This window comes from Salvia splendens, chromosome 16 (assembly GCF_004379255.2).
Source record: "Salvia splendens isolate huo1 chromosome 16, SspV2, whole genome shotgun sequence".
In the NCBI taxonomy this organism is placed as follows: Eukaryota; Viridiplantae; Streptophyta; class Magnoliopsida; order Lamiales; family Lamiaceae; genus Salvia; species Salvia splendens.
The window spans coordinates 13,761,504-13,786,211 of record NC_056047.1 but is presented as its reverse complement, the minus strand read 5'-3'; the positions used below and the strand labels follow the sequence as shown (position 1 = coordinate 13,786,211).

The following is a 24,708-nucleotide window of genomic DNA, read 5'->3' as shown; positions in this document are numbered from 1 at the left end:
TTTAGGAATTTTTGTATTTAATATCCGTTGTTTCAGTTTTGGAATAAAATGTCTGCAAAAAATTTCCAATGATTAGGACAGTGATAGCGAAAAATACACATTTTATTTGATTTGTTTGATTTTTTTTATATAATTTAAAACTATACTAGTACATCATACCCTTCCTTTACTTGAAAACCTCTTGACATGAGCATTGAAATGTCTCTCCTCTACTGGACTCTGTCAAAGGAGCTCAAGTATTGGCTGCTTTCCGACCGAAGTATTTCTCTAGCTCAACTCTATAATATTCAATCTCTATCAAAACATATCTAATTTGTGTTATCTCCAACATTTGATAAATAAAGAGAAGTATTTATCGTGCCACGCAACCAAGGGCATTTTAGCTCATCTAGGGCAAAGGGCTTCATGCTCATCTGAGAAGATGATTATGGAACAGTGTGATACTAATGTTCATGATAAATTGAAAGGGTGATGGAAATTGATTTTCAAACTAAGAGTTGGAGATTGAAACCTGCTTCAAAGTATAGCTGAAAATTGTCATTGGTTAACAAGAATTTGCAATTGCAAAGTCCGTTTCTAATGGAGAAGTGATGCTAACTAGTTAGGCCGGAATCTGATGATGATAATTCTTGCTCCAAAAATCTGGTCGTAGAGTAGACAGAATTATCTTTTAAGTGACTAGATAACTGCATATCCCATGACAAAAGAAAAATGAAGGGAAAAAGGGAAACTATATACTGATATAGCCGAAACCGGTGACTGTCAGTAGTCTAGATATAAAACTATCATCTTCACACTCTCAAACATCATCAAAATATTTTTCTTCAGCGTCTTGATTGGCTTCTTTCATCCAATGATCATCCAATGTCACATCCTCATCGATTTTTGAGTAGTCAAGATGCTGATGGTCTTCCCCTGACAAGAACTTCTGCTGCATTACATACATGAATTGCTCCATCCGATCTTGCATTTCCTCAACTGACAAACTGTCCATCACCGCAGCTCTCATCTCGGCGTTGTGATTCTGTTCCACCTATAGAATGCGATGAAACAAGCCAATGAAAGCATTAGATAACATATACAAGATCAAAATGAACATGATCCAGATTATGATCACATATATCTATCTAGGCTGGTGACTGAGTTGGCATATGATGAAAAAATGAACCAATTTCAAGATTCAACTATCTTCGGGAAAGCTAAAGAATAAACTATATGGTTTGCACTTTGCATTATAGGAGAAGTAAGAAATCTAACAATTTCAAGAAGATTTTATTAAGGAGAACATGCAAAAGCACATCAATTAGAACACCACCACAAAACTACCCAGCTAGAAGTAGAATTTTGTTGGTAACATATTTACTCAGAAAAGTTCACTCCATTGCCCGCCAACCAAATCTAACGCAGTCATAACCCCAACCTAATGTGATACTGGATGAATGGGAAAAGGCTGGGCCAGAACCTACCAATTGAGGCAGGTTCAAAGCCCGATCAGACAGGCCCTAGGTTTGGTTATTGTATTCCTTCCTTGTAGTAATTACATTGTTCGCATGACTTAACATGGAACATTTTTCAAGGTTTTTGGAATATTTCACGGTCTTTTAACTCACTATCTTTCTCCAGCGAAATCTGGATTGGACTTTTTAGTGTACATTAAAAATCCACTGAACATTTTTTTGTCATGTATCACTACAGTTTTCTGGTCCCAGTAAAACTCAGGCTATAATATGCATGTTGGTAAAACTTTGGCAGTTCTGAGTGCAACACTCTTTAAGAATCAATTAAGATGGTATTTGGCTATGCTCCTAAGCTCTTGCAAAGTGTTTGGAAAGCCTAACTACTTATAAACTCCAAAAATATATGTTCCTCAACTCCATCTTCTTCTTTTCACAATCTTATAAGCAACAAAAATAACCCTACCATGTTTTGTTATTTCTAACATGAAACCTTCCACTTTCATACCTCACCATCTTCTCTCTCAAATTCACAATTCACCCTCTAAATTATAAGTTCTATTATCCAAACATTTTGACAACTTATGAGCTCTTGAAACGTCATCTTATAGGTTGGTGGAGCTTATAAGCTGTCTCAATTAAGCTTAGCGAAATAGCAAAGTACCCTCAAAATCTTGGGCTCTCAACAAGAAGGAAGAAAAGCATAGCAATAATTATCAATAACAGCAACGGAGTAGAAAAATATAGTGCTGCAACATAAACAGTTGAGTATGAGGCGCTGAAAAATAAAATATTTTACCTCAGTTGTCTGTGAGCTCCTAGAAGGGTGGTCTAATGCCATGCATCCCACTTCCTTCTCTACTAAAACTTCTCTTTCACTACCATCTTCTTCTTCTTCTTCTTCCTCCTCCTCTTGTTCCTCTTCCTCTTCTTCTTCTTCTTGCTTTTCTCTTTCATTTCCAACCCAATCACTCTGAGCCACACCCAACCTCTGTTGCTCTCCTCTAATCTTCTCCACCAATATTGCCTCTTCTGATCGCCTCATAAGTGTTTCCGACCACCGCTCACCAGGCCTCGCCATGCTCCTACCACTTGGATCCTGAAACTTCCCCACATACTCATGATGCAGATAAGGTTCTCTTTCCCTCATAGCATCTTCTGAAAAATAATGTCCATCCACCATCAACCTATCCATATATGCTAGCCTCCGATTCTTGATCTTAGCTGACCTCGACTTCTTCTCCTTATCTGTCGGGCTCAAGATGCTCCGGAGATTTTTAAGGTGCCAATTGATTTCATAATCATCCCTCAACACGTCAAAGTGATTAAGCTCCTCCATCGACAATTTTGACCCATACCGCTCTGAATTCATCAGTTTTGGCAAGCTCAAATTAGTTTTGGTTTTTTAGCAAAGCAGAACTCACAATTAAGGGAAACATAAATGACCTAATCCCTTCCCCATTAAACGCCAACCAAAATTGATACATAAAAAGCATTCTCAGCAACACCTAATTAAATCGGATATAATATCCAAAACCGAAATTCGAGGGAGAATCAGAGTTAAAAAGTGATGAAATGAACGAGCAGAAGCATGCAAGATGCAGTGAGGAAAAGGACGCACCGAGGAAGACGGGGGCGTCAGTGGAGAGAAGGTCGAGGAGGAGGGACTTGCGCCGAGATGGGTCCGCTGCATCATCAGGTTGTACCTTGCGGGGAAAGTACAAGTCCTCGATGAGAGACAATCTGCCTGTTATACTCTCCTTGGCTTCACTGCCGATTGCAGTTGCATCACTACTGGATTTCGCCATCTCCAAACTTACTTTCTCCTTCAAATTCACTTCTATTGAAGATTAATGGAATACTAAATATTTATGGGAAAATCGGGTTTATGGGGCACTTTACACTAAAGATTACGTAAATGTACCCATTTTGTTATCTATTCCAAAAATGGGAAAAACGCCAACCACATTGGCGTTTCTATTAGTAAAAACGCCAACCTCATTGGCGTTTATCTTCGCGTCGTATTGGAGGTGTATTTTCGCCAAATACAGCGGCGGAAAAAAACGCCAATGAAGTTGGCGTGTTTTAAGCTAAAACGCCAATGTAGTTGGCGTGTTTAATTAATAAAATGCCAATGCAGTAGGCGTATTTACTAATAAAAACGCCACTGAGGTTGGCGTGTTATTCTTAAAAACGCCAATTTGAGCGGCGTGTTTCTGTTGAACCATATCCTTATCAGATCTCCCCCAACATCGCGACCCTAAACACTTTCCCTCCCCAAAACGCGAAAACCCTTCCCAAACGCATAAAAACCTTTCGCTCGGGTCGACCCGGTGGTGGATTTAAGCGTGGATATTTTGAATTTGGCTAATTCTTTCAACCATTAGTCCTTCTAATCGGTTAGTCTATCAAATTTTAGACTCATTCTTCTAAACATTAGTCTTCCAATATTTGATTGATTGTTGTGATAATATATATTGTAGTGTAATTAATATAATAGTTTGACCAATTATTATGGGTACACTAATATTTCGATGGATTATTATGATAGTATATATTTTAATGGAAATATTTTGACCAATTGTTATGCTATTATATGTTATAGTATATTTTATGGATTGTTATGATAATACATATTGTAGTGTATTTAATAGAATTATTTTGTCAATTTTTTGGCTGACTCTACATAATGATGAATGTAAAAATAATACATATTTATTTGTGTTTTACATTATTGCAGATAGTATGACGTGGTGTGTCAATTTATATTGGGGTGGAAAGATAATTCCCGGAGCAGTTATTTCGTATGATCCTCCTTTTGCTAAAGGATTCATTATGTTGGATGAAACAATTTCGTACGATGACCTTGTGGAAAAAATTTGTGAAAGGATGGGGATAAGCATATATGAAAACAATATTCAAATAATATGGAAACGTACTATATGCTTTGGATCCGGAGTCACGTTTATAGGTGTTCAACTAGAAGAAGTATGCATGCATCTAATGTTTAGTGAGAGTATGGTTATTGGAGGTGTAATTGAATTATATGTTGAGTATTCGGCAATTACTCAACATCATAGTCATCATGTCATAAGTTATGATGCTGGTACGTCAACGAGAGCCCAAGAACCATATTTTGCTGCAACACAAGATTTTGATGTTGGTACGTCTACGAGAGCCGAAGAACCATATTTAGCTGCAACACAAGATTTTGAAGCTGGAGGCGTGCATTTAGGGGATCGTGACAATTGTGATGTGGTGGAGGACATAATAGGTCCTGATAAAGCCGACTTTCTTGATCCACAATCACCTTATAATTCTGAAGATTCCGACACGGTTAGTACAGACTCAGATGGTGATCCGTCGGATGATGAACAATTTGTTGCTTCAAGACCATCCATTCCACTTGGAGAAACAGCAGTTGGAGAAACATCAGTTGGTGGAAGGGCAGTTGGAGGAAGAGTAGTTCCACAGTTCCCACAGCCTGGAATCAACTACTTTCGCACCTTACCAGGTCCATATGATAGTTTTGATCCCAAAAACTTTGAGCGTGATGATCCCAGTGTGCATTATTGGAGTGAAAAGGATCCTACCAATGTCGGTTTGCATACTAAATTTAGAACGAAGTTGGAATTGAAGGCAGCTGTGACTCATTGGCATTTGGAAAAAATCCGACAATATACAGTTGTTGAAAGTAAAGGAAAGAGATGGCATGCAGTTTGTAAGTGGCCACGGGGAAATCCGAAAGATACGTCCTTACCTAAATGTTTGTGGGAGTGCCGAGCAACACTGAGGAAGCATGATGAACACTGGCAAATTAGAGTGTTCAGCACTGCTCATACTTGCATGGGGGATCGTAACTATAATGGCCACGCTAATCTTTCGTCGGGTATGATAGCGTTGAGTGTTCGCCATCAGATAGAAAACGATCCTTGCTACAAGGTAAAAGCAATTGTGGCGGATATTGAAAATAGATTTCATGTCAAAGTTAGTTACAAGAAAGCATGGTATGCTCGGAGGACAGCGATTGAGCTTGTATACGGTGGATGGGAGTGGTCGTTCAAAGTTTTACCAGCTTATTTGAATGAAGTGCAAAGACAAAATCCTGGCACAATTGTGGAATGGATGCACGATGACATATTAAGCAATGGTATGAACAAGGTATTCAAGTACGTATTCTGGGCTTTTGGACCAGCTGTGGAGGCTTTTCAACTATGCAAACCAGTTTTAACGGTTGATGGAACTCATCTACGTGGACGATGTCGAGGTAAAATTCTTATTGCCGTTGGATTTGATGCTAATAAGAAATGTTTGCCTGTTGCATATGCCATTGTTGATGAGGAAACCAAAGAAAGTTGGAATTGGTTTATGGAACGCATTAGACTTCATGTAGCAAAGCATGAAATATGTGTCATATCTGATAGGCATGTGGGAATCATAGATGCAATGAATTCTCCCATATGGAAAGAAGAACCCAATGTGGGTCATCACAGATTTTGCTTGGTACATGTTAGAAAGAATGTTTTGCAGAATCACAAAGGTATCATGGTCAAAAGACTTGTTTGGAAAATTGGTATTGCTACCAAGAAGCGCAAGTTTAAGATCAGACGTCGTTTACTTCGAAACGTCAACAACGAGGCTTTGCAGTACCTTGATGCCGTGGAGTTAGAAAAATGGAATCTGGCGTATGACAAACACAAAAGATGGGGTGAGGTTTCCACTAATATGGTGGAATCTTACAACAATGTGTTGAGAGGCGCAAGACAACTCCCAATTAAAGCTTGCATTGATATGATATTCTGGAGGACAATAGAATGGTTCAATGACCGGTCAATTGCATCAACACAGTGTGCCACACCACTTACCCCGTGGGCGCATGAAAAGGTGTGCAAAAATGATGCAAAAGGTCAATTGCATAATGTGAGAGCACCCAACACAATTGCAGGGCATTATGTGGTTCGAACAAAGCGTCGAATTGGTGGAAAGGGCGCTAATAAGTGGAAGGTAAAGTACTTGGACTCGCACTGCAAATGTCAAAAGTGGCAGATGTGGAGACTTCCATGTTCACATGCAGCGGCAGTTGCGCGTTTTAGAAACGACAACATGCTGTCGCTTGTTGATCCCGTATACCGCACAAGTGTTTGGGTACACCAATATTCTACGGTGTTCAATCCACCCAGACACCAAGATTATTGGGCCGTGCCTGAATGGACTTTGCAATGTTCACGAGCTCAGTTAATGCCTAAAAGTCGCGGTCGATACCGTACTACTAGGATTCCTAATCAGATGGATGTCCGTGAAGCTGACCAGCCACGAGCCCGACGCCGATGTAAACATTGCCATCAACCAGGTCACGACAGGCGCAACTGCCCGAATGCTCATTCAAGGATGGATACTCAGTTGGTAGATGATGCCGCTGACGATTTTATGCATCCACCTCCACCTCCACCAAGATATGCAGTTCGAGGTCGTCATTCTGTCAGTCACACTGATGATGTCGATCACGATTTTATGCCTCCACCTCCACCAAGATCTGCAGTTCGAGGTCGTCACTCTGTCAGCCACACTGGTGGTACAGGCGAACACATCGGTCTCAGTGATGTCCCACATTCTCCACCTCGGTCTTCTGTGCGAGACGAATATTTTGGGGTTGATTTAGAGAATGTCGTTGTGCGAGAGACTCCTCCGTCTAGACTCTCAACCGCCAGAATCGGGAAGGGGATCCGTAGCTTTTTTACGCGGAAAAGGCGAGACAATTGAACGTATGCATTGTGTAATATTGGATTTCTGTATTTAGCAAGATTTGGACTAATGTATAGGGTAATATTTGTATGTACTTATATATTGAATAATGATGAAATGATTAAAAACTCTAACTGTGGGAGCGTTTTTTATAGGACACGCCGATGTGAGTGGCGTGTTTAAAGAGACGCCTACTTAATTGGCGTCTTTTCACTTTAAAACGCCAACGTGAATGGCGTGTTATTGCTGAAACACGCCAACGGGACTGGCGTGTTTGTTCAGAATGTCCGCTTTCGGCGTAGAAAAAACGAGCAAAGAAAAAACTAACTTAAAAACGCCAATGGCGTTGGCGTTTTTAAATAACACGCCAACGGGAATGGCGTCTTAATTAAAAACGCCAACGGGAATGGCGTGTTTGTTCAGAATGTCCGCATTCGTTGTAGAAAAAACGGGCAAAATATAAACTAACTTAAAAACGCCATTCATATTGGCGTTTTTAATGAACACGCCAACTGGACTGGCGTGTTTGTTCAGAACCGTTGTGAAAAAAACTAGAAAAATTTCTTCTAACTTATAAACGCCAATAGCATTGGCGTTTTTCACAAAGACTTACATTCACAAAAACGCCAATATCTCTTTATTTGCCTGTTTTCATTTTCATTTCTACTAGGAAATAATAATTCAGACATCCAAAGACTTAATCATAAAGACTTAAAATCAATGAGTTCAAATCAAATGAAAAAACATCAATATCAAATTACAGTAATATCAAGAGTTCAAATTAGTTCAATCGTCACGACGTTTCCGCATAAACAGACGCCGTATCCCCTTCCCAATAGTAGATGTAGATCTAGGGATCCTTGAGGGAGGAGTATCTTGAACAACAGCGTTCTCAAGATCCTCCTGCACAGACGACCGCGGTGGAGAAGCGGGGACATCACTGAGGCCAATATCTTCTCCGGTACCACCGGTATGGCTAATAGAATGACGGCCTCGAAGTGCAGAGCTCGGTGGAGGTGGGTCCTCAAAATCGTCATCGGAGTTGTGTACGAACTGCGATGACGACTCTCCGCGGACGGTTTTCTGCTTGGTTCGTCGTTTTGCCTTTTGCCTTATGGGTACGTCCACGTCCATTGCAGAGCGCTGCGAAGGAGGGTAGTCCATCAGCTGAGGCTCCCCGGATATCTGCAGTCCTTCTTCAACCATCCTCGAAATGGTTTCCATATCCGGACAGAAATGTCCTGTCGCAGCTCGGCCACTTAGAAAGTGGCGTATTTTGTGAAGCGTCTCCACCTACAATTTTTCAAAGTTAAGTACATATCATAATATGAATTTGAATAAGTAATCAGGGTTTAGTTAAGTATAAATAATGTACCGTAAAGTTATGAGAAGATGCGGTTTCGTGGAATCCCTCTTCAGCATGCACGCCGGGTTTGGTTAAATACACCACAGTGATCTGGCGAAACCAATTCATATATTCTTCCGTTGCAACAGGCTCAGTACTGTCCTCCAGATCAGTCCATATCGTAAAGTGTCTGTTGTCCCACTCCTGTATATAATTGGCGTGCCATTGAACCCAATTCCGACCAGCTTTTCCACGGCGATCCTGTTTCAAAAAATCAGAACCGTGGAACCGGGGGAGATCCGGGATATACGGTTGGACAATCCCGAATTGGCGCAACACTCGGTGTGGCAGGTGTGGCTCAGCCAGATTCCAACAAATAAGCGTTGTGATCGACATCCATATAGGACGACCGGCATCACAACTTTCCGGCAACTCCCGGTGGAGATAAGGCCTCCAAATAAACTACATGTGATACAAATTTTTCAAAATAATTTCCATAAAAACAAAAAACAAAAAACCAAAAACATTTTATAAATATATGAAGTACCTGATTAGGATGCATCATGGAGAACTGATCTCGGAAATTTTCAACACAATGTCCGGGTGCTTTTACATATGACGCCGGGCCATTCCATCTAAAAAATTTAAATTATGAGCGAAGAACACGAAAATTGATGAACATTAAGTTTAAAAACGCAATTAATGAACAACTTACGCGCTTGCACATGGTAGATAGTCTGTATGCACGGGATCTAGCATCCTCGGTCTAATATTTGGGATTCTCTCCCAAGCCCAAAGTTGTAATAGAGTTAAGGCTCCCCCTACATCCGTCCTCTTACCAACGGCCGCTTCACACAAATTGTGGTACAAGCAAGCAAGCGTCGCCCCACCCCAGCTATATGTAGAACACCGTTCTATATCCATGAAAAAGTGTAGGTAGAAGAACGGAATTTTATTTCCGGTGGCGTTGGGGATCATCAGACCACCAAGTAATAGCAGACAATAGATACGAGCCCGCTGAGCATATATGTAGTGTTCGTGGTCATCAGACAGCTCAATCCTCAATTGGCGCGATAAGCTCGTCTGCTTAAAAGCCATTTCCTTCAACTCGGATGCTTCCGGTATGAATCCTAGAAAATCCATACACCTGTCCGTCCAATATCCCGCGTCCGTCGGGGGGATGTAAGTTGTCAGAGCCTCTCCATCAACTTTCAGGCCCCATAAGACCTCCACGTCTTCCAGTGTCACAGTCGCTTCACCGACTGGAAAGTGAAACGTGTGAGTCTCTGGCATCCAACGTTCAATCAGAGCTGTGATAAGATGGTGGTCAATTTCTTTTGGTTTACCACACCTTAACATACCCCCAAACCCCATCTGGTCCACTATTGCCAAGACATATTGCTGGATGGGAACATCCCAAATTTTTCCTTCAAATCGTCGGCAGCGTACATCTTCGGATGGAACTCCTGCCCATATGTTGTTAGAGACGTGTTGTCTCTGAAAATATAATACAGATGGATCCGCAGGACCACATGCAAGCCGACGACGAGAGGTTGAAGATGATGCCATAATTTACCTACATAATTCAAATTCAACAATAACCAACCATAACATTTAATCCAATTTCATAAACCAAATTCAACAATAACCAACCATAAACCATTTCAATAATTAGATACAATTTAATCCAATATCACAAAATTGAACACCAACATCAAATAAGCAAGTTACACAACATTGCACATTCAAAATCATAAACCAATTCACCTACACAAAATTAACAATTTCAATTAACAATTCGCCCAACCTACCAATTTCAATTTTGCCTAACCTAACATTTTCAATTTGTCCAATTTCAATTTGACAAACCTAACAATATAAACAAATTTAACAATCTAAACTAATCAACCAAAACCCACATAAATCAAAACAATTTGCCCAATTTTTTAGCTATAAAAACCCTAGGGTTTAGGCTTATAATCAAATTTATACACAAATTAACTTAAACCCAACACAATCCAACATAATAATCAACAATAATATCATTCAACCAATCCAAAATGCATAATATTTCTACTCAATTCACAACCCATTACAAACCCTAGCTATCCACCAATTACTATAATTATGTAAAAGGTAAGCATACTAACCGAATAAAATAGATGAATTTGGGGGAGAATAGCACCGATTGATGAATGTAGGCCGAAATCACGGAGAGAAGGCGCGCAGCTGGAGAAATCGCGAAGGCTGTGTGTTGTGAGGTTTTCGCGATTTGGGGGAGGAACGCCTGGTATATCAGTCTGATTAAACACGCCACTCAGGTTGGCGTTTTTTATGATTAAGTAAATACGCCACTCCGGTTGGCGTCTTTTACAAAACGTCAATATGTTCGGCGTTTCAACAAAGAAAACACGCCATTTACAAATGCGTTTTTTTTATTTATACACGCCAACCAAGTTGGCGTGTTTAATCGTAATTACAATCCGAGAGCATACACCCAAAATACGGCACAAGTATAAAACGCCATCATCGTTGGCGTATTTACCTTAAAACACGCCAATGACGTTGGCGTATTTACTAATAAAAACGCCAATGTGGTTGGCGTTTTTCCCATTTGTGGAATAGATAACAAAATGGGTACATTTACGTAATATTTAGTGTAAACTCCCCCATAAACCCGATTTTCCCAAATATTTATATTGCTAGTATTGGTTCACTATATTATTTAATGAATTAATCCTATTTAATCAATTGATTAATTTTAAATCTGTAAAATACTACTAGTATATATATTGGATTATAGAGCGAACATTTTTTTTTCTCCAACAAGCAAAGTTCAAAATGCAGAAACGCAGCTTCAGTCTCGTACAGACCGTTGCTACAGCCGGTATCTTCTCCGCCGTCTCCTTTTGGTATTTCTTTAATCGCTTATCAACTCTCGTATCTCTCTCTTCATTTTAAAACAACTATAAATGGGGGAAAAAGAGAAAAATATGTGTTGTAATTTGCTTCGTGTTTAATGGCAGGTATGGGTTCATGTTTGGCAGAGAATCAGCGCGCAAGGAGCTCGGTGATCTGATTGAAAGCCTCCGCGGCACTGGCTCCGGTCCTTCTCCGCCCTCGCCGGAAAACTCCTAGAATGGTTACCAATTGCAACTCAATCTTCCAGAATACTAATTTTCTACCAATAACAATGTTTGTATTTAGTACTCTGTCATTTTCATGTGTATCTCATGAATTAAATGGTTTCGCCTCTCTGAGAATTAGAATTCGATCCTGGAAGTAAAGTAACTTTAGATTGATTTTACCAACATTTTACACGGGGTTTGGTTTCTCAATCTGGAGTATTGTTTGCGATTTTCCGTTGTATATGCTGCTAAACGTATACATTTATACTCCATCCGTTCCTTGTTAGTTGAGTTACTTCTTCTTTTCGGCATGAAGATTAAGAAAAAGATGTTTAGTGTTAAGTGGAGGTAGAATAAAGTAAGAGAGTTGAAAATAGAATAAAGTAGGAGAGAGTATTACTCTTTGCCAAAAATAGAAATGATTCAGTTATCTTGGAACTTCTTGAAATGGAAAAACGACTCAATTAACAAGGCACGGTGAGTATTTTATTAGAATTTGATGAGGTAACACTGAAAATTTTGGCTTAGCTCAAAGCATCAGAATCAATTTTCCAAAACACAATTGTAGAAAAGTTTCATTTTCACTGTTTTGTGATGGAGGGTAGCACAGACACGCCCTCACGATGTTGCTGTTTTCAACATCATGTTAAAGTAAAATGATTTGGAAGTGATTTGAGTTTCAGATCTCCTTGTTTGGAGTAAATATTCCTTTTTTAATTCAGGGATGAATATTTTATTCAAAAGACAGGGCTGATTGTGGCCTGATTTATTTGAACTAAGTTTTCTGAAAGGTGTTTTAACTTCTGTTCCTTTCCTCCAACACATTCTATACATGCCATGATATAAAATAATATCATTGGTATACATTTGGTTGCATTTGTACTACTGGAATATGAGGTACCGTAAAACACTGTTCACAACTTCACTATTTCATGGTAGACGACCTTGCTGTAACAGTGAAATTTACAAGTAGTGCCTGTTTTGGATATTTATATAGTAGACCATGTATGATTTTTGGAAACATTGGTCTTAGTATGCCCCTGCACTGTAAATGTACCATGTTTTTGACAGACTTAAAGGAGTAAACTCTACCCTTTGCTTTACTTACAGTAATAAATACCATCCTTAGGTACCGTACAAGTTCAATGCAGTTAGGTTGCATTTGGTTTCAGATCACTTGAGGACTTGAACCATCTTCAACGCCATATATTGTACTAGTGCAATCATCATGACAATAATGTCCAAGTCCATGCATGTTACTCTTTTGACTCAATTAATCCCATAATTCATCACTTTTGTGTTTGATTATTTTTATCAAATAACTTTCCAGGTATTTGGTTGTTTGCATTGCAGAATAATACTGAACACTATGATCATTGTTATGCGGATAATACCAAAATAGTACACATTTAACAAAATTCTACTAGCATCAAGAAAGAACAATTAGAAAAGCATTATGCAGGAAATAAATAGCCATGCCTTCCTGGAATAAGATATAAATTGGTTAGCCGTTGAACTTCTCCAGTTCTCACTGAACACTTCTGGTAGTTACCTTTAGCTCTAACCTTTGTACAAGAGTTGTGTATTGCTTTGAGCACGAATAACTCTTTACCAAATTTTAATCGAGATAGGCATGTAACCATTTTCAGTGTGACTTATGCTTGATCTACATAGATCTGTATATTCTTGTAATATTGTTTCGGTATGGCTTCTATTTTCCGTACTCATGCACCTATACATATACACATGTGCAATTATACAAGGGCTGCTTCACTTTCCTTCCTCATATTGTTTTGCTTGATAAATCCCACATACAGGTCAGTTCCGACCCTATCACTGTCCGGAAGTCTCGTGCTTCTACCACCTTCAGACATGCTTTTGACAAATTCAACCAAATTCCTCCAGTTCTCAGCTTCAAATAATCTCTTATTCATCCTTAAATAAGTAAATGCACTCAATGCGTTTCCTGAATCTGATCTACTTGTCGCCAACACTTGCGAAAATGCTCCTCCATCATACCTCTCCAGTGCATTCTCTCCTGCAAGTTCTGTTCCTGCAAGTTTAGTTGCCATCTTGACTTGCCTGACTAGACCTTCTGGCGAGCAGTTAGCTTCGTTCGGCTGCTCTCCATCCCTCATCTCCATACAAGTGAAGTTCAAGACAACACCGTGTTTTGCCATCATTCTTGCTATCGGTAGGTAGCCATCTCTATGCCTTGTATTGTAGTATCCTGCTGTTAGCTCTGCTGCGTGAGATCTTGTTTTGTAATGCCAATGAATTCCCGCCACTTTTCCAGATAGTTTGGCTCCAGTCCCTTGAAATATTATATTTGCTGCGTTGAGCATCTTTTCTCCATGGTCAAGTAGCTTACCGGAATACCACTCCATGAAAAACTGTCCATACTCACTATTCCACGTACCATCCCTCTGAAAAAAGCCAGTATCTTCAGGAAACTGGTTGTATTGTCCAGCATCATGAGGCCCTTGCTGTCCCCAGTCATCTTTCCCGATTGCCTCTGCTGCCGCTGCCAGCGAAGCTCTCATATACTGTTTTGGATTAACATGTCAGTAAACTAATGATGCATGAACACATTGAATCCATTTTCTGTGGTAACTGGTAACCATTAAGTAATTACCTTGTCATAACACTGGAATTCTCCTATTCCTGGAAATCTCCAGGTGCCATTGCTTTCTGGATAGGATGGATATCTTAGCTCTCCGCAGGGTCCCATCCCCACTTGGACCTCCTGATTATAAAAAAAGAAATTTGGAATTGTTTCAGTAGGTGAAAGCTATTGTCTGTACTCTATATTATCTAACATTAATATGTTATGAGACCTTAATACTCCCTCCGTCCACCAAAAAGAGTCCCATGGGTGGACGGCACGGGTTTCAATGAGAAATAAGTACAGAGAGAGAAAATTAGAAAAAAATGGGTAAAGTATGAGAGAAAAGAAAAGGTGAGTAGAATAGTGTTAATAATTTGAAAGAAACTTTCCATTTTTGGATGGGACTATTTTTTGTGGACATCCCAAAATGCAAAGATGATACTATTTTCATAAGCCTAGAATGATCTACTAGTCAATTACATAGATATTATCTTAAGCATAGCACATGAACTATTCGAGGTCATAAGCAATACAGTTCTTCTTTAAAGATCTTTATCGTTGGGCTTAGCTTAGTTCTTTTCAAGCGGAATTGTAGCTTCATAACATATGGAGCTTTAATGAAACATACAGAACTATTAAATCACTGAATATTAAAAAGCACCAGTTGAATATCTTGATCTTGATAGTCTCATATAAAAACCTGTGTATTCCATCTAGTCCCAACATTTTTATTGTGTAGTGGAACTCAGGTACCTTTAAAATCCTTTTCATGCTACTCCTACTCTTACAGGAGTATATGCCATTTTCTGCTATCTGAGTTTGTGGTTATTTGAAATAACACTCTTGTCTCTTATTTCATTTTGTACTACCATTGGAAATCTTAATCTTTTGAATTAGCTTTACTAATGCAATAAGCTATGTAATAACTAATAAGTGATAAGGAAAAGCTAGAATAGATTTAGAAGCCTTACCACAACAACGTCTCCAATGTAGTCCTTGAATATCTTTCTGAAACTCCTCATAAAGTCAGAATAGACTTGGATTGGTGTTCTTCCTCTAAGGACAGCTAGTGAATCACAACCCAAGGATATATACTCTGGGTTGCGGCGACCTGATTTATCTGTGTAGACAAGGTCAGGATTTTTGCTAATCTCTTCAAGTACCCATGGTGGTAGAGGAATACTGCAATGACAATGTCACAAGATAAGTTATGCTATTAGTGAAGATTCTAGAGCAGGCTTCTTGTTTGATTTGAAAATTTATGCCTTAATAAGTAGACCAGAAGATGCATATTAACTGTTACAGAGGGAAAGAGGTCATATGATACTTACGTGCAAGAATCTCCAACATTTCCTCCACACTGATGAAAAGACATGACGACTTGAAGCTTCAAGCCGATCTTCTTGACCATCTTTATGAGTTCAGCATAGCCTTCCCAATTGTATTTCAGAGGTCCATCTTTTTCTACCAGACCCCACCACACATCAACCATAACTCCTTCAACTCCTGAGCTTTTCAAGGCCATCAAACTAGCTAACATTGCTCTAGGTTTGTTAAGAGTCCCCCCTAGAGATATTGTGTCAAGCGGTAGCATGACGAAAACAGGCACCCTCAAATTGTCATGGCTATGGCTGTGAGGAACTGTCATTCCATGAAGTTTCTCCCCCAGCTCATTCACTCCTTCTGAATATGAAGAGATTCCTTCTGCCGGTGAGAGTTGGGCTTCATGCGTTGAATTCTTTGCTCGCTGCTGGTTTGACGGTGGTTTGATCTGAGAAAAACTAACTGCACCAGTGAAATCATCAGAAGTTCTAGAACTCCTGTTATCTTTAGATTTGATAAAAGAGGTGGAAGAATGAAGTGTTAAAGCCATTTTTCTCTTTTGCTGAGTTAAGAGATATGGAAAGAATGGAGGCTGCTGGTGTTTATATATAAAGATTACCAGTTGCTGACACTAACAAGACAATTTTGGTGGGCTCTAGTTTGAAAAGGTAAAAGTGCAAAAGATCAAACCAGTCGCTTTACGCTTTCAGAGTCTTTCTTGGGACGCGCTTACACTTTTCACATCTCAGAACCCTCTAGGGTGAAAGAATCTGCTGTAATTTCAAGATTTTCCTAAATAAGATGCAGGATTGCAAATATGTTGTTTGATTTGATTGTGGTCAAGCAACAGCATTTAGATGCATCATTTTAAAATGTGATGATCCTACTTTATTACTGATACTCTAACTAGAACTCCGCATGAAAGATTTGGTAATCTCATCTTTGCAGGTCCACTCAGATTATTAATATCTCATTGATGTGGTTCTACTGCTGCATCCCCTTAGTGTGGTAAGAAAGTAGAAAGTCGCATTGTTATATTACGATAAATTCTACCGTTGATGCATAATTGTTGCTGCTCACAGATTTGCATGAACAGGAAGAAAGGTTAACTCTCTTAAGTGTCTCTAATTAGTCGAATGCAGATGTTGATCAGTTTGCTTTCACTATTGTTATATCACCAGTAGGCAGTAACTAGCAATGGCGTTAACTTAGCATCATGTGTGTTTACTTCTTCAAATGATATGAAGAAAGATATTTATGAGTACCCCCAGATATTTGTTAGCATAGCATTATTTATGGTTTTGGTTGAGGGATGGTGATCGGATATTCTAATTTTTGATATTTTTTTAATGGAATCTACTTGGAAAGAGGTTAAATCAAAGTGTTGGAGTTAAATTAGCAAATGTAGCTGTTCTGAGTGTCAGCCACATCTGTTTGATGATTAATATGTGGCTTTCTTTGTATGTGCCCCACCGACTTTTCTAATTTGGCCTTTGTTAAAGAAGACACACTGCATGAGTGGATGTGAATAATCTGCAATTTTGTAATTTCTTTTGTTAGTTTGTTAAATTGTGTGTTAAGATAAGCATGAAAAAATGATCTTCTTTTGGGCTGGAATTTGTGGTTGTAGGCAAAGTCTATGGTTGGATAATTATCAGAATTCCTTCTTTGTTATTAGAGATAACTACTGCATCGATCTATATGTCTAAGTGGTGTAATTGATGGTTCTAATTGAGTTGTTCATTTTACAGGGCTCATGTATCGAACCGAACTTCAAATAACTCTTGTGATGGCTTGGTTCATTTACTACTCAAACATCTTATCCTTCAAATATTCGATACTCCCCCGCTAGCCACTCCACAGAGGATAATAGTTCTGAGTGAGTGATATGAGTTTTAAAAGAGTGAGTTGGACTTTTTCTTGTAGACTGATGTAGTATTGAATATTTGAGGATAAGATGATCAAAACATGACAACTGATTCTCTTTCATTTTATAAATTTAGAGTTGATTTTGTTATATAATTGACCAAAAACTTAGATCTTCGCACACATTTGGCATGGTGCTAGAACCTTGGACATATACCACTTAGTTTAACAAATTTCAGTTTACTTACCATTACTGTGGCAGCAGGTACAGGTTTCTCCACATTAATACACACACTATGTTCATTGTGTTTCATTATTTTCATGTCTCGAGATAGAGATGTAACAACAAATTTTTTCATGTGCATTTAAGTTTGTTATGACTTAACGAGGTTGACATTTCTTTTTTTTTTCTGAGGAATTTGATTGGTTATTCCATTGATAGGTTTTTGATCGAAATATATTCATATTAGCACAAGAGTATTGTTTTGACTAAAGTCTAAAATTGGTCTCATATATTTGTGCAAATATTTTTGATCCTACACATTTGTTAGTTTATAATCCTAAATAATAGTATATTTTGGTCCATATTTAATAACTCCGTAAAAAAATTAATGATCAACTATATTTTAACTTGATTGATGGATTAAATATCGATCAAAGCATATTGTTTAGGACCAAAAGCTAACACACTTAAAATGAATAAGACTACAAAGATTTTTATGCAAATGTACGCAACCAACTTTGGACTTTAAAACGCTATTGATTTTTACGAAATTATTAAATATGAACAAAATATATTATTTAGGACCAAGAGCTAACACACTTACTATAGTACTATAAGACAAACTAAATTTTGTTTGAATAAATGTTAGGATTCAATTTTGGACTTTATTTTTAAAATTTTTACATTAATATCTTTTGATAAAAAAACTACTGATATTTTTTAATGTGTATAGTTTATATAGTACAAAAACTAAAACAATTTTATCTTAAGTAATGTACGAATTTGTCTATAGATCTGTATTGTGGGCTTAAATTAGATAGACATTAAAGACTACAAAATAAAGTATAGATTACGTTTCAAATTTTCAATATGGATTATAACTACAAATGGATTCAAGAGAGTCAAACATGCAAAATCTAGTTGTAAAGAAAATTTAACATATGCCCCTGAAATAAGAAGAAAATAAGGTGGTACAATGGGTTCAACGAAAATAGGCGGTACAATCATATTGTTTTTAGATGGAATGAGTATTCCTAATATCAAATATCTTAGGTTCGAGTCTCACCAATATTCTATTGGTCTGAGTCCATCACATCGAATTTTCTAAATATGGCTTGTAGACTTTTGCACGAGGACATGCAATCAATATAATGACTCTCAATTTCCATGAACACTATAAAATGTCAAACTGAAAGCAGTCGTTCAAACTCAGCTGTAAGAAAGTTAGGTTTTGATGTATTGCAATGACAGCAACTCAGCTAAACTAGCAAATATCTTGGTATATTCATAAGATATTTTCAGGTAGCACTGCGTGTTGTTGTCATTCATAAGATATTTTCACAAGACATGTGATCCAACTTCACTCTGATATTTTATGCAACAATTATAGCTTTTGCAGTTGATATTTTAACGAAACAATGATATAGCATCAGCATTTGTCTTTTTCATTGCATTGGACGAGAGAGATCACATATTGGCTGAATACATATTCAATAGTATACTGTCTGGCTTGAAGAAAATACTTTGATAATACATCATTAGATCCTCACTTATTCTGACACACTAATATAAGATCTAATGTGTAGTAGTACATAACATTAATTGGTATCAGTAAGCAGCCCCAAGTAGAAGCACTTCGATGTGAATTTAAGAATCTGCGACAGGAAAAGCAGAGCCAATTCTGTTGCCGAGACGATAGCACTTGATATTCACAGGGTATGGACCAAGTTCAACATGGTTTTCTTCCTGTCCAAGATAGAAGCATAGAGTGTAGATTGCAAACTCAAATTCAGGGCTCACTCCCACCAATGTGCTTGACACCGACTTCAGAACACCATTCCATTCAAACTGAATGGTAAGCAGATGCGATTCAGAGTCCGGCTGCAACAAATGGGAAAGAAATTACAATTTTCGAAATAGAAAAAAGGGCAACAGTTCGTCTCAGTTATACAGTTGAAGATTTCTTACATAGAACGTGTGAATGCTAAACACCTGTCTGTATAATCAATCAATGCAGCACTCTCAGAATCTAGAAATGTGAGTCGATTCTGCCCTCAATGCATATATAGCCAAATAACTTCTACAGATAAAAATGATTTACATCTACTATGCCCTTAGTATTAATGATCAAGCTAGCAGTTTGTTGTTGATAAAGACATCCAACTTCAATATAGTTGGAGAAGCTTCTGGATAATGTTTAGAAAAGCAACATCCAACACTTCATCCACAACTTGAGAGATAAATAACACAATCGTAAAAAGGAAGGATAGAAAAGGATCAAAATGGCGAGAGAACAGAAACATTCAACACTTCAGCCACAGCTTATGCATGATTGTCTTAGTTATCTAGATTGGGAAACATCATTCGTGATGAGCTGAGAGCTTTAGGGAAATGGATATGGGGAATAAGACAGCTGATGGATATTCACATCCAAACATAGATATCATGGTAGACAGGGGTTTGGGCTATGCAGTTTTTCATAGAAGGGAACTTACAACAATATTTATCCACATTCCATAATCACAATTCAAGATAGTATTTCAAGATTTTATCAGTAGAGGAGGTTAGTGAAGTAAAAATCAACAGGACATTCCATAAGGTATGGTTTCATATTGCACTACCTGCTCAACACACAGAAGTTGGCTGATTGAAAGTAAATTACTTACTGTGTTCCCACGCCTTCGAGGAAAAATATAGCCCTGATAGTTAACTCTCCCCTTAGCCTCTTCTAAGTAGAACTGAAGAGAAAAAAAGCAGCAGTTAGAAGAAGATACTAAGTTATAGAATGAGCGTAAGGACATGACTGGAATTCGAAGAACTGGAGCTAATGCAAGCAATGTGGTTACAATATTCATGTGCATGGATTTAATGGTAGCAGTACAAGAGAGAGGTCATGTTTTATTTTTTGAAATTCTCAATCAATGGTGGAAAATCAAAGAGTTAGTACTCTTTCTGGTCTTTTGATTCATTAACTAAAACTATAGTATCCGCCTCGAATTACGCTATAGTCACAGAAATGATCTTCTTCTACAAAGAAATTGTCATAGTACACAAATGCATTTGCATCATCCATGTAAAAGATTTAGTAGACCAGATAACTGTAGATTGTTAGTTGTTACCTGAATCCAGTTATGAAATCCTGAGACTTCTTGCTCTCCCCGTTGTTTGATTTCTCCAACAAAAACATGCTCAAAAGCCGATGAACTACCAGATGTACCTCCTCGGCCATAAAGATCAAACCAAAAACCTGCAAGCATTCTCTTAAAATCCTCATAGTTCTCTGATATAACCCCCTTTGCTGACAGATACTTGTAAAGGTATTTAATTACAGCAGTTCGGCTTATCTCTTCTATGAATGCCTTTTGCTCTTGCTTCTCTTCAGAAGTCACAACTTCTTTGCACCCCTGCTCTGGATTATAATTATCAAGAAGAGCACAGAAACGTGAATATGTAGGCCTCCTGAAGATATCTTCGCTCAGCCAGGTAAATAAGCTCGCATCTGCCATGTCTTCCTTTTGATAAACCTTCTTTCCTTCGCCACAATCAATCTCATAATCCTTCCCAGGAACTAAGCGATTTGAATCAAGATCCCACAGTTTGTTAAGAGCCTTTCCTATATCAGCAAGTTCTTCTTCTGAGGGTTCTATGCCAGTGCCATAATCAACGTCACCTGAATATTCTTGCTCATCGATGGGGCGCTTGTAATTATTCCACTGGTTTTTAGGAACCTAAACAACAGAGATAAATAGTTCATGAAATATGGTATAACAAAATGTTTTCATAAAATGGCTACCATGTGACTATTTGTGCTTCTGTGAGACTTTCAACAAATATAGTAAGAGAATTGGGTACTCAATGAACTCATTCTATTATCTTACTATTATTCAATTTTGTGCACAAGAAAGTCACCTTCTGTGCAAATGGTTACTAAAATATAAGCATTAAACCACAAAGAAGTGCCAATACAATGCTGACTCCTACAACAAACAGACTCCAGTCTTTTACTAATATCAATTGAAACATCAACAGTCTATGTTTGTTAAAGTTCTAAAGATACCTTGTGATTCTTCTTTGAAGGCGGCTTACGGCCCACAGTCTCCCAACCATCATCATTTGTCTCTCCATACTGCAACATAAAACCAAAAGTAAATGTAAAATATTTGAAGTGAAACCTACCTTGTCAAGATATTTTGATTTCCGAGGTACTAATAAAAAGTGCCGTTTTGACTAAGACATTAAAGATGTGGCAAAGAACACAAAGAATGAAAGATATATGCCCAAATTTGTGAATTGACATATGAGAAAATAAAGAGACTAATTGTAAGTTAGGTGATCAATAAAGCTAGAGTAAGAAGGGACGAACAGTCCCTTTTGGGGATGGCCTAGTGATGCAATGAGTGGTTGAATCTAACCAATGTCTCTATAGGTATAAGCATGCCATACCATCTGCAGACAGGAGCCGATCTAAGCTCGGACCCTGGGATCATCCAGGAAATTCACATTTTTTATTATTCTAGTTTAGCCAAATCCTAGCTCCTTCTCTGTTTCAAATTATTTCATAAAATGGTGGTTTACCAGTGCACACATTGAATGTAGTAGTTGTGAATACTCGTAAACACAATAAAAACAAAAATAAAAATAAAAGAAGAAAATGAGACCTCTTGGGTTGTAGCTGCAGGGCGCGATCCTCCCGATCCCCACTCATTCTGTTCATACGTCTCCTTTCTTCCTGATTGCCGCTGCTCACTCATCTCCTTCCGCTGCATACAGTTATAGTACTACATTTACAACAATCTGAGTTCTACACAATTCAAGGAAAGAGGGGAGATTAACTACCGGCGCGTGGTGCGAGGCAGGTCTACGATTAGTCTGATCTTCTTCTTCCTGCTCCCCGCCCACCACCTGCGCAATTTAGTCCGGATCAGATCAATAAAATCTCCACAGATTGATAGATGAGTAGAAACCTCAGCCCAAGTGGATCTAGATCGCTCATCGCGACTGTCATCATCATCATCATCATCATTATCACGACCGCGATTAGGATTCAACACTGCATCAGCGAGTCCGCGTATTAAACCCTCCATTTCGGATGTGAGATTTTGCTGTGTGTTTTGGTGATGAAATGATTGAAGAAGACTCATCCAATCATGTGAGCTAAATTAATTATAGTATCTGCCGACGCTTCCTACTTAACTGTCTATTTGACTTCACCAACTAAACTAAGAAACATAAGGCATATAAATAAATGTATGCGTATTATACAGGTTATTGATTTTGTGATCCATTATTTTGCACACTTATTATTATTATTATTATTTGTGAACTTAATTGATTGATTAAAGTAGATGCAAAACTAATATAGTTGAATAAAAGTAAATGTCATATTCTAATAGAGTTTTTTCCGGCAAATAGTCTAGTGAAATTTTATTTTAGTCGAATAGAAGTAAATGTCATATTCTAATAGAGTTTTTCGGAATATTCGATGAATAGATATTATAAATTGATAAAAAATAATATTGAGTATTTAATGAATAATTAGGGATGCCAATCTAACTGAAACCCGTAGGTCGGCCCAAATAGCCAGATAAAATAGCGAGTTAGAGCTGTAATATCACAACTAGGGATGTCAATGTAACCCGAACCCGCGGGCCGGCCCGAATAACCCGATAAAAATACAGGGTTAGGGTTGTAATTTCGCAACCCGAATTTAAAATCGGGCCATTCGGGCTGACCCGTTCGGGTTGTCGGGTTAGGCGGGCTGACCCGTTCGGGTTACGGGTCGGCCCGTCGGGTTGGAGGCTTCTGCACAGCGAGCAGTTTTTATAACGGTCATAACTTTCTCTACAAAGCTCCGATTGAGGCGTGCAATATATCCACGCGAAGCTCTTTCGAAGACGAAGAGAATGATATGTATTAGAGGTTTATCAGACTTCAAAATCGCGAGAAACATTGACTCAAACAAGGCTGCTGCACATCCACATATTTTGTGTGCATTTTCTAATCAATTTTCTATCATTTCTCAACAAACATGTAAACATACCAAAATATAGAAATATAATCAAAATCATCCAAGACAACCTTCTAAAACCATGCAAAATCCAAATGCGTCAACCAACTATATAAGATCACGAAAAAATCACTATGTAGTTCGTGGATTCATAAATACTCGTATATAAAAGCTTTCTTTTAGTATATTTCCAATATAATAGTGCAAAGTGTTTTGACTTCGCTTTGTCATTGATTTATGTAGTTCGTGGATTCATAAATACTCGTATACAAATTGGCATATTTTTTTGAAAATATTAAAAGAATTAAAAATACGCATTGGCCCGAATAACCCGGTGGGTTAGCCCGAAACCCGAAGGGTTAGGGTTAGGGTTAGGGTCGAACTTTTATAACCCGAAAAAATCATAACCCGAATAGCCCGTACCCGAATGGCCCGACAACCCGAACGGGTTGGTCCGATTGACATCCCTAATCACAACCGAATAGGAAAACGGGTTAGCCCATTAGGTTGATGGGTTAAAGTTTAAATGGGTTAGCTAGGAGGGTTGTGGGTTGCCTGGATGGGTTGTAGTTTTTAATTAAAAATACTATACAAAGTTAATTTTAAAGTTTTTCTTGTACTTTTAGATTTCATTTACCTCAATTCACTAATCTTCTTCAATCTTCATTCCACATCACCACCTCCAAAGCCAATCAAGACAAAATTGGGAATGTACCCATCTACATCCTAATATATTTATCATTTTAATAGTGATTCATGTAAGATACGATTTCTAATTTTCATAAAAATTGATTATGAACAATGCCAAACTAATGACAAGTTTTCAAATTGATTGCTCTAATTCTGATTTATCTTTGTTTATGTTGTAGTTGATATCATGCAAATTTAAAAATATTGTATGATTTTAAAACTAAGAGAGAAAATATTTAAAATTTAGAATGGTTTTATAGAAAAAAAAATAATTACTAGTGTTTGTTTTCGAAAGCTTTTTGGCATGAATAGCGCCCAATAG

The 24,708-nt window shown here is 38.0% G+C and overlaps 3 protein-coding genes and 2 long non-coding RNA genes across 5 annotated transcripts; 2 read left to right on the top strand and 3 right to left on the bottom strand.

Annotated features, from left to right (window-relative positions):
* Positions 1-712: 712 nt before the first annotated feature.
* Positions 713-3,281, bottom strand: LOC121769784 (coiled-coil domain-containing protein 97-like). The gene is made up of 3 exons (XM_042166540.1): positions 3,076-3,281; positions 2,254-2,816; positions 713-1,033 (listed from the first exon to the last, which is right to left on the bottom strand). Exons 1-3 carry the CDS (start codon positions 3,260-3,262, stop codon positions 800-802), a joined length of 984 nt encoding a protein of 327 aa, XP_042022474.1. The 5' UTR covers positions 3,263-3,281; the 3' UTR covers positions 713-799.
* Positions 3,282-11,378: 8,097 nt separating this feature from the next.
* Positions 11,379-11,955, top strand: LOC121771802. The gene is made up of 2 exons (XR_006044216.1): positions 11,379-11,428; positions 11,568-11,955. It is a non-coding gene; the product is annotated as an uncharacterized LOC121771802 (long non-coding RNA).
* Positions 11,956-13,024: 1,069 nt separating this feature from the next.
* Positions 13,025-16,158, bottom strand: LOC121771800 (beta-amylase 3, chloroplastic-like). Its single transcript, XM_042168687.1, has 4 exons — positions 15,609-16,158; positions 15,249-15,459; positions 14,305-14,415; positions 13,025-14,215 (listed from the first exon to the last, which is right to left on the bottom strand). Exons 1-4 carry the CDS (start codon positions 16,148-16,150, stop codon positions 13,424-13,426), a joined length of 1,656 nt encoding a protein of 551 aa, XP_042024621.1. The 5' UTR covers positions 16,151-16,158; the 3' UTR covers positions 13,025-13,423.
* Positions 16,159-16,471: 313 nt separating this feature from the next.
* Positions 16,472-17,617, top strand: LOC121771801. Its single transcript, XR_006044215.1, has 2 exons — positions 16,472-16,608; positions 17,352-17,617. It is a non-coding gene; the product is annotated as an uncharacterized LOC121771801 (long non-coding RNA).
* A 1,496-nt stretch (positions 17,618-19,113) lies between these two features.
* LOC121772495 (poly(U)-specific endoribonuclease-B-like) lies at positions 19,114-22,886 on the bottom strand. The gene is made up of 7 exons (XM_042169621.1): positions 22,654-22,886; positions 22,526-22,591; positions 22,348-22,449; positions 21,747-21,815; positions 20,809-21,417; positions 20,356-20,427; positions 19,114-19,570 (listed from the first exon to the last, which is right to left on the bottom strand). Exons 1-7 carry the CDS (start codon positions 22,828-22,830, stop codon positions 19,337-19,339), a joined length of 1,329 nt encoding a protein of 442 aa, XP_042025555.1. The 5' UTR covers positions 22,831-22,886; the 3' UTR covers positions 19,114-19,336.
* Positions 22,887-24,708: the final 1,822 nt, after the last annotated feature.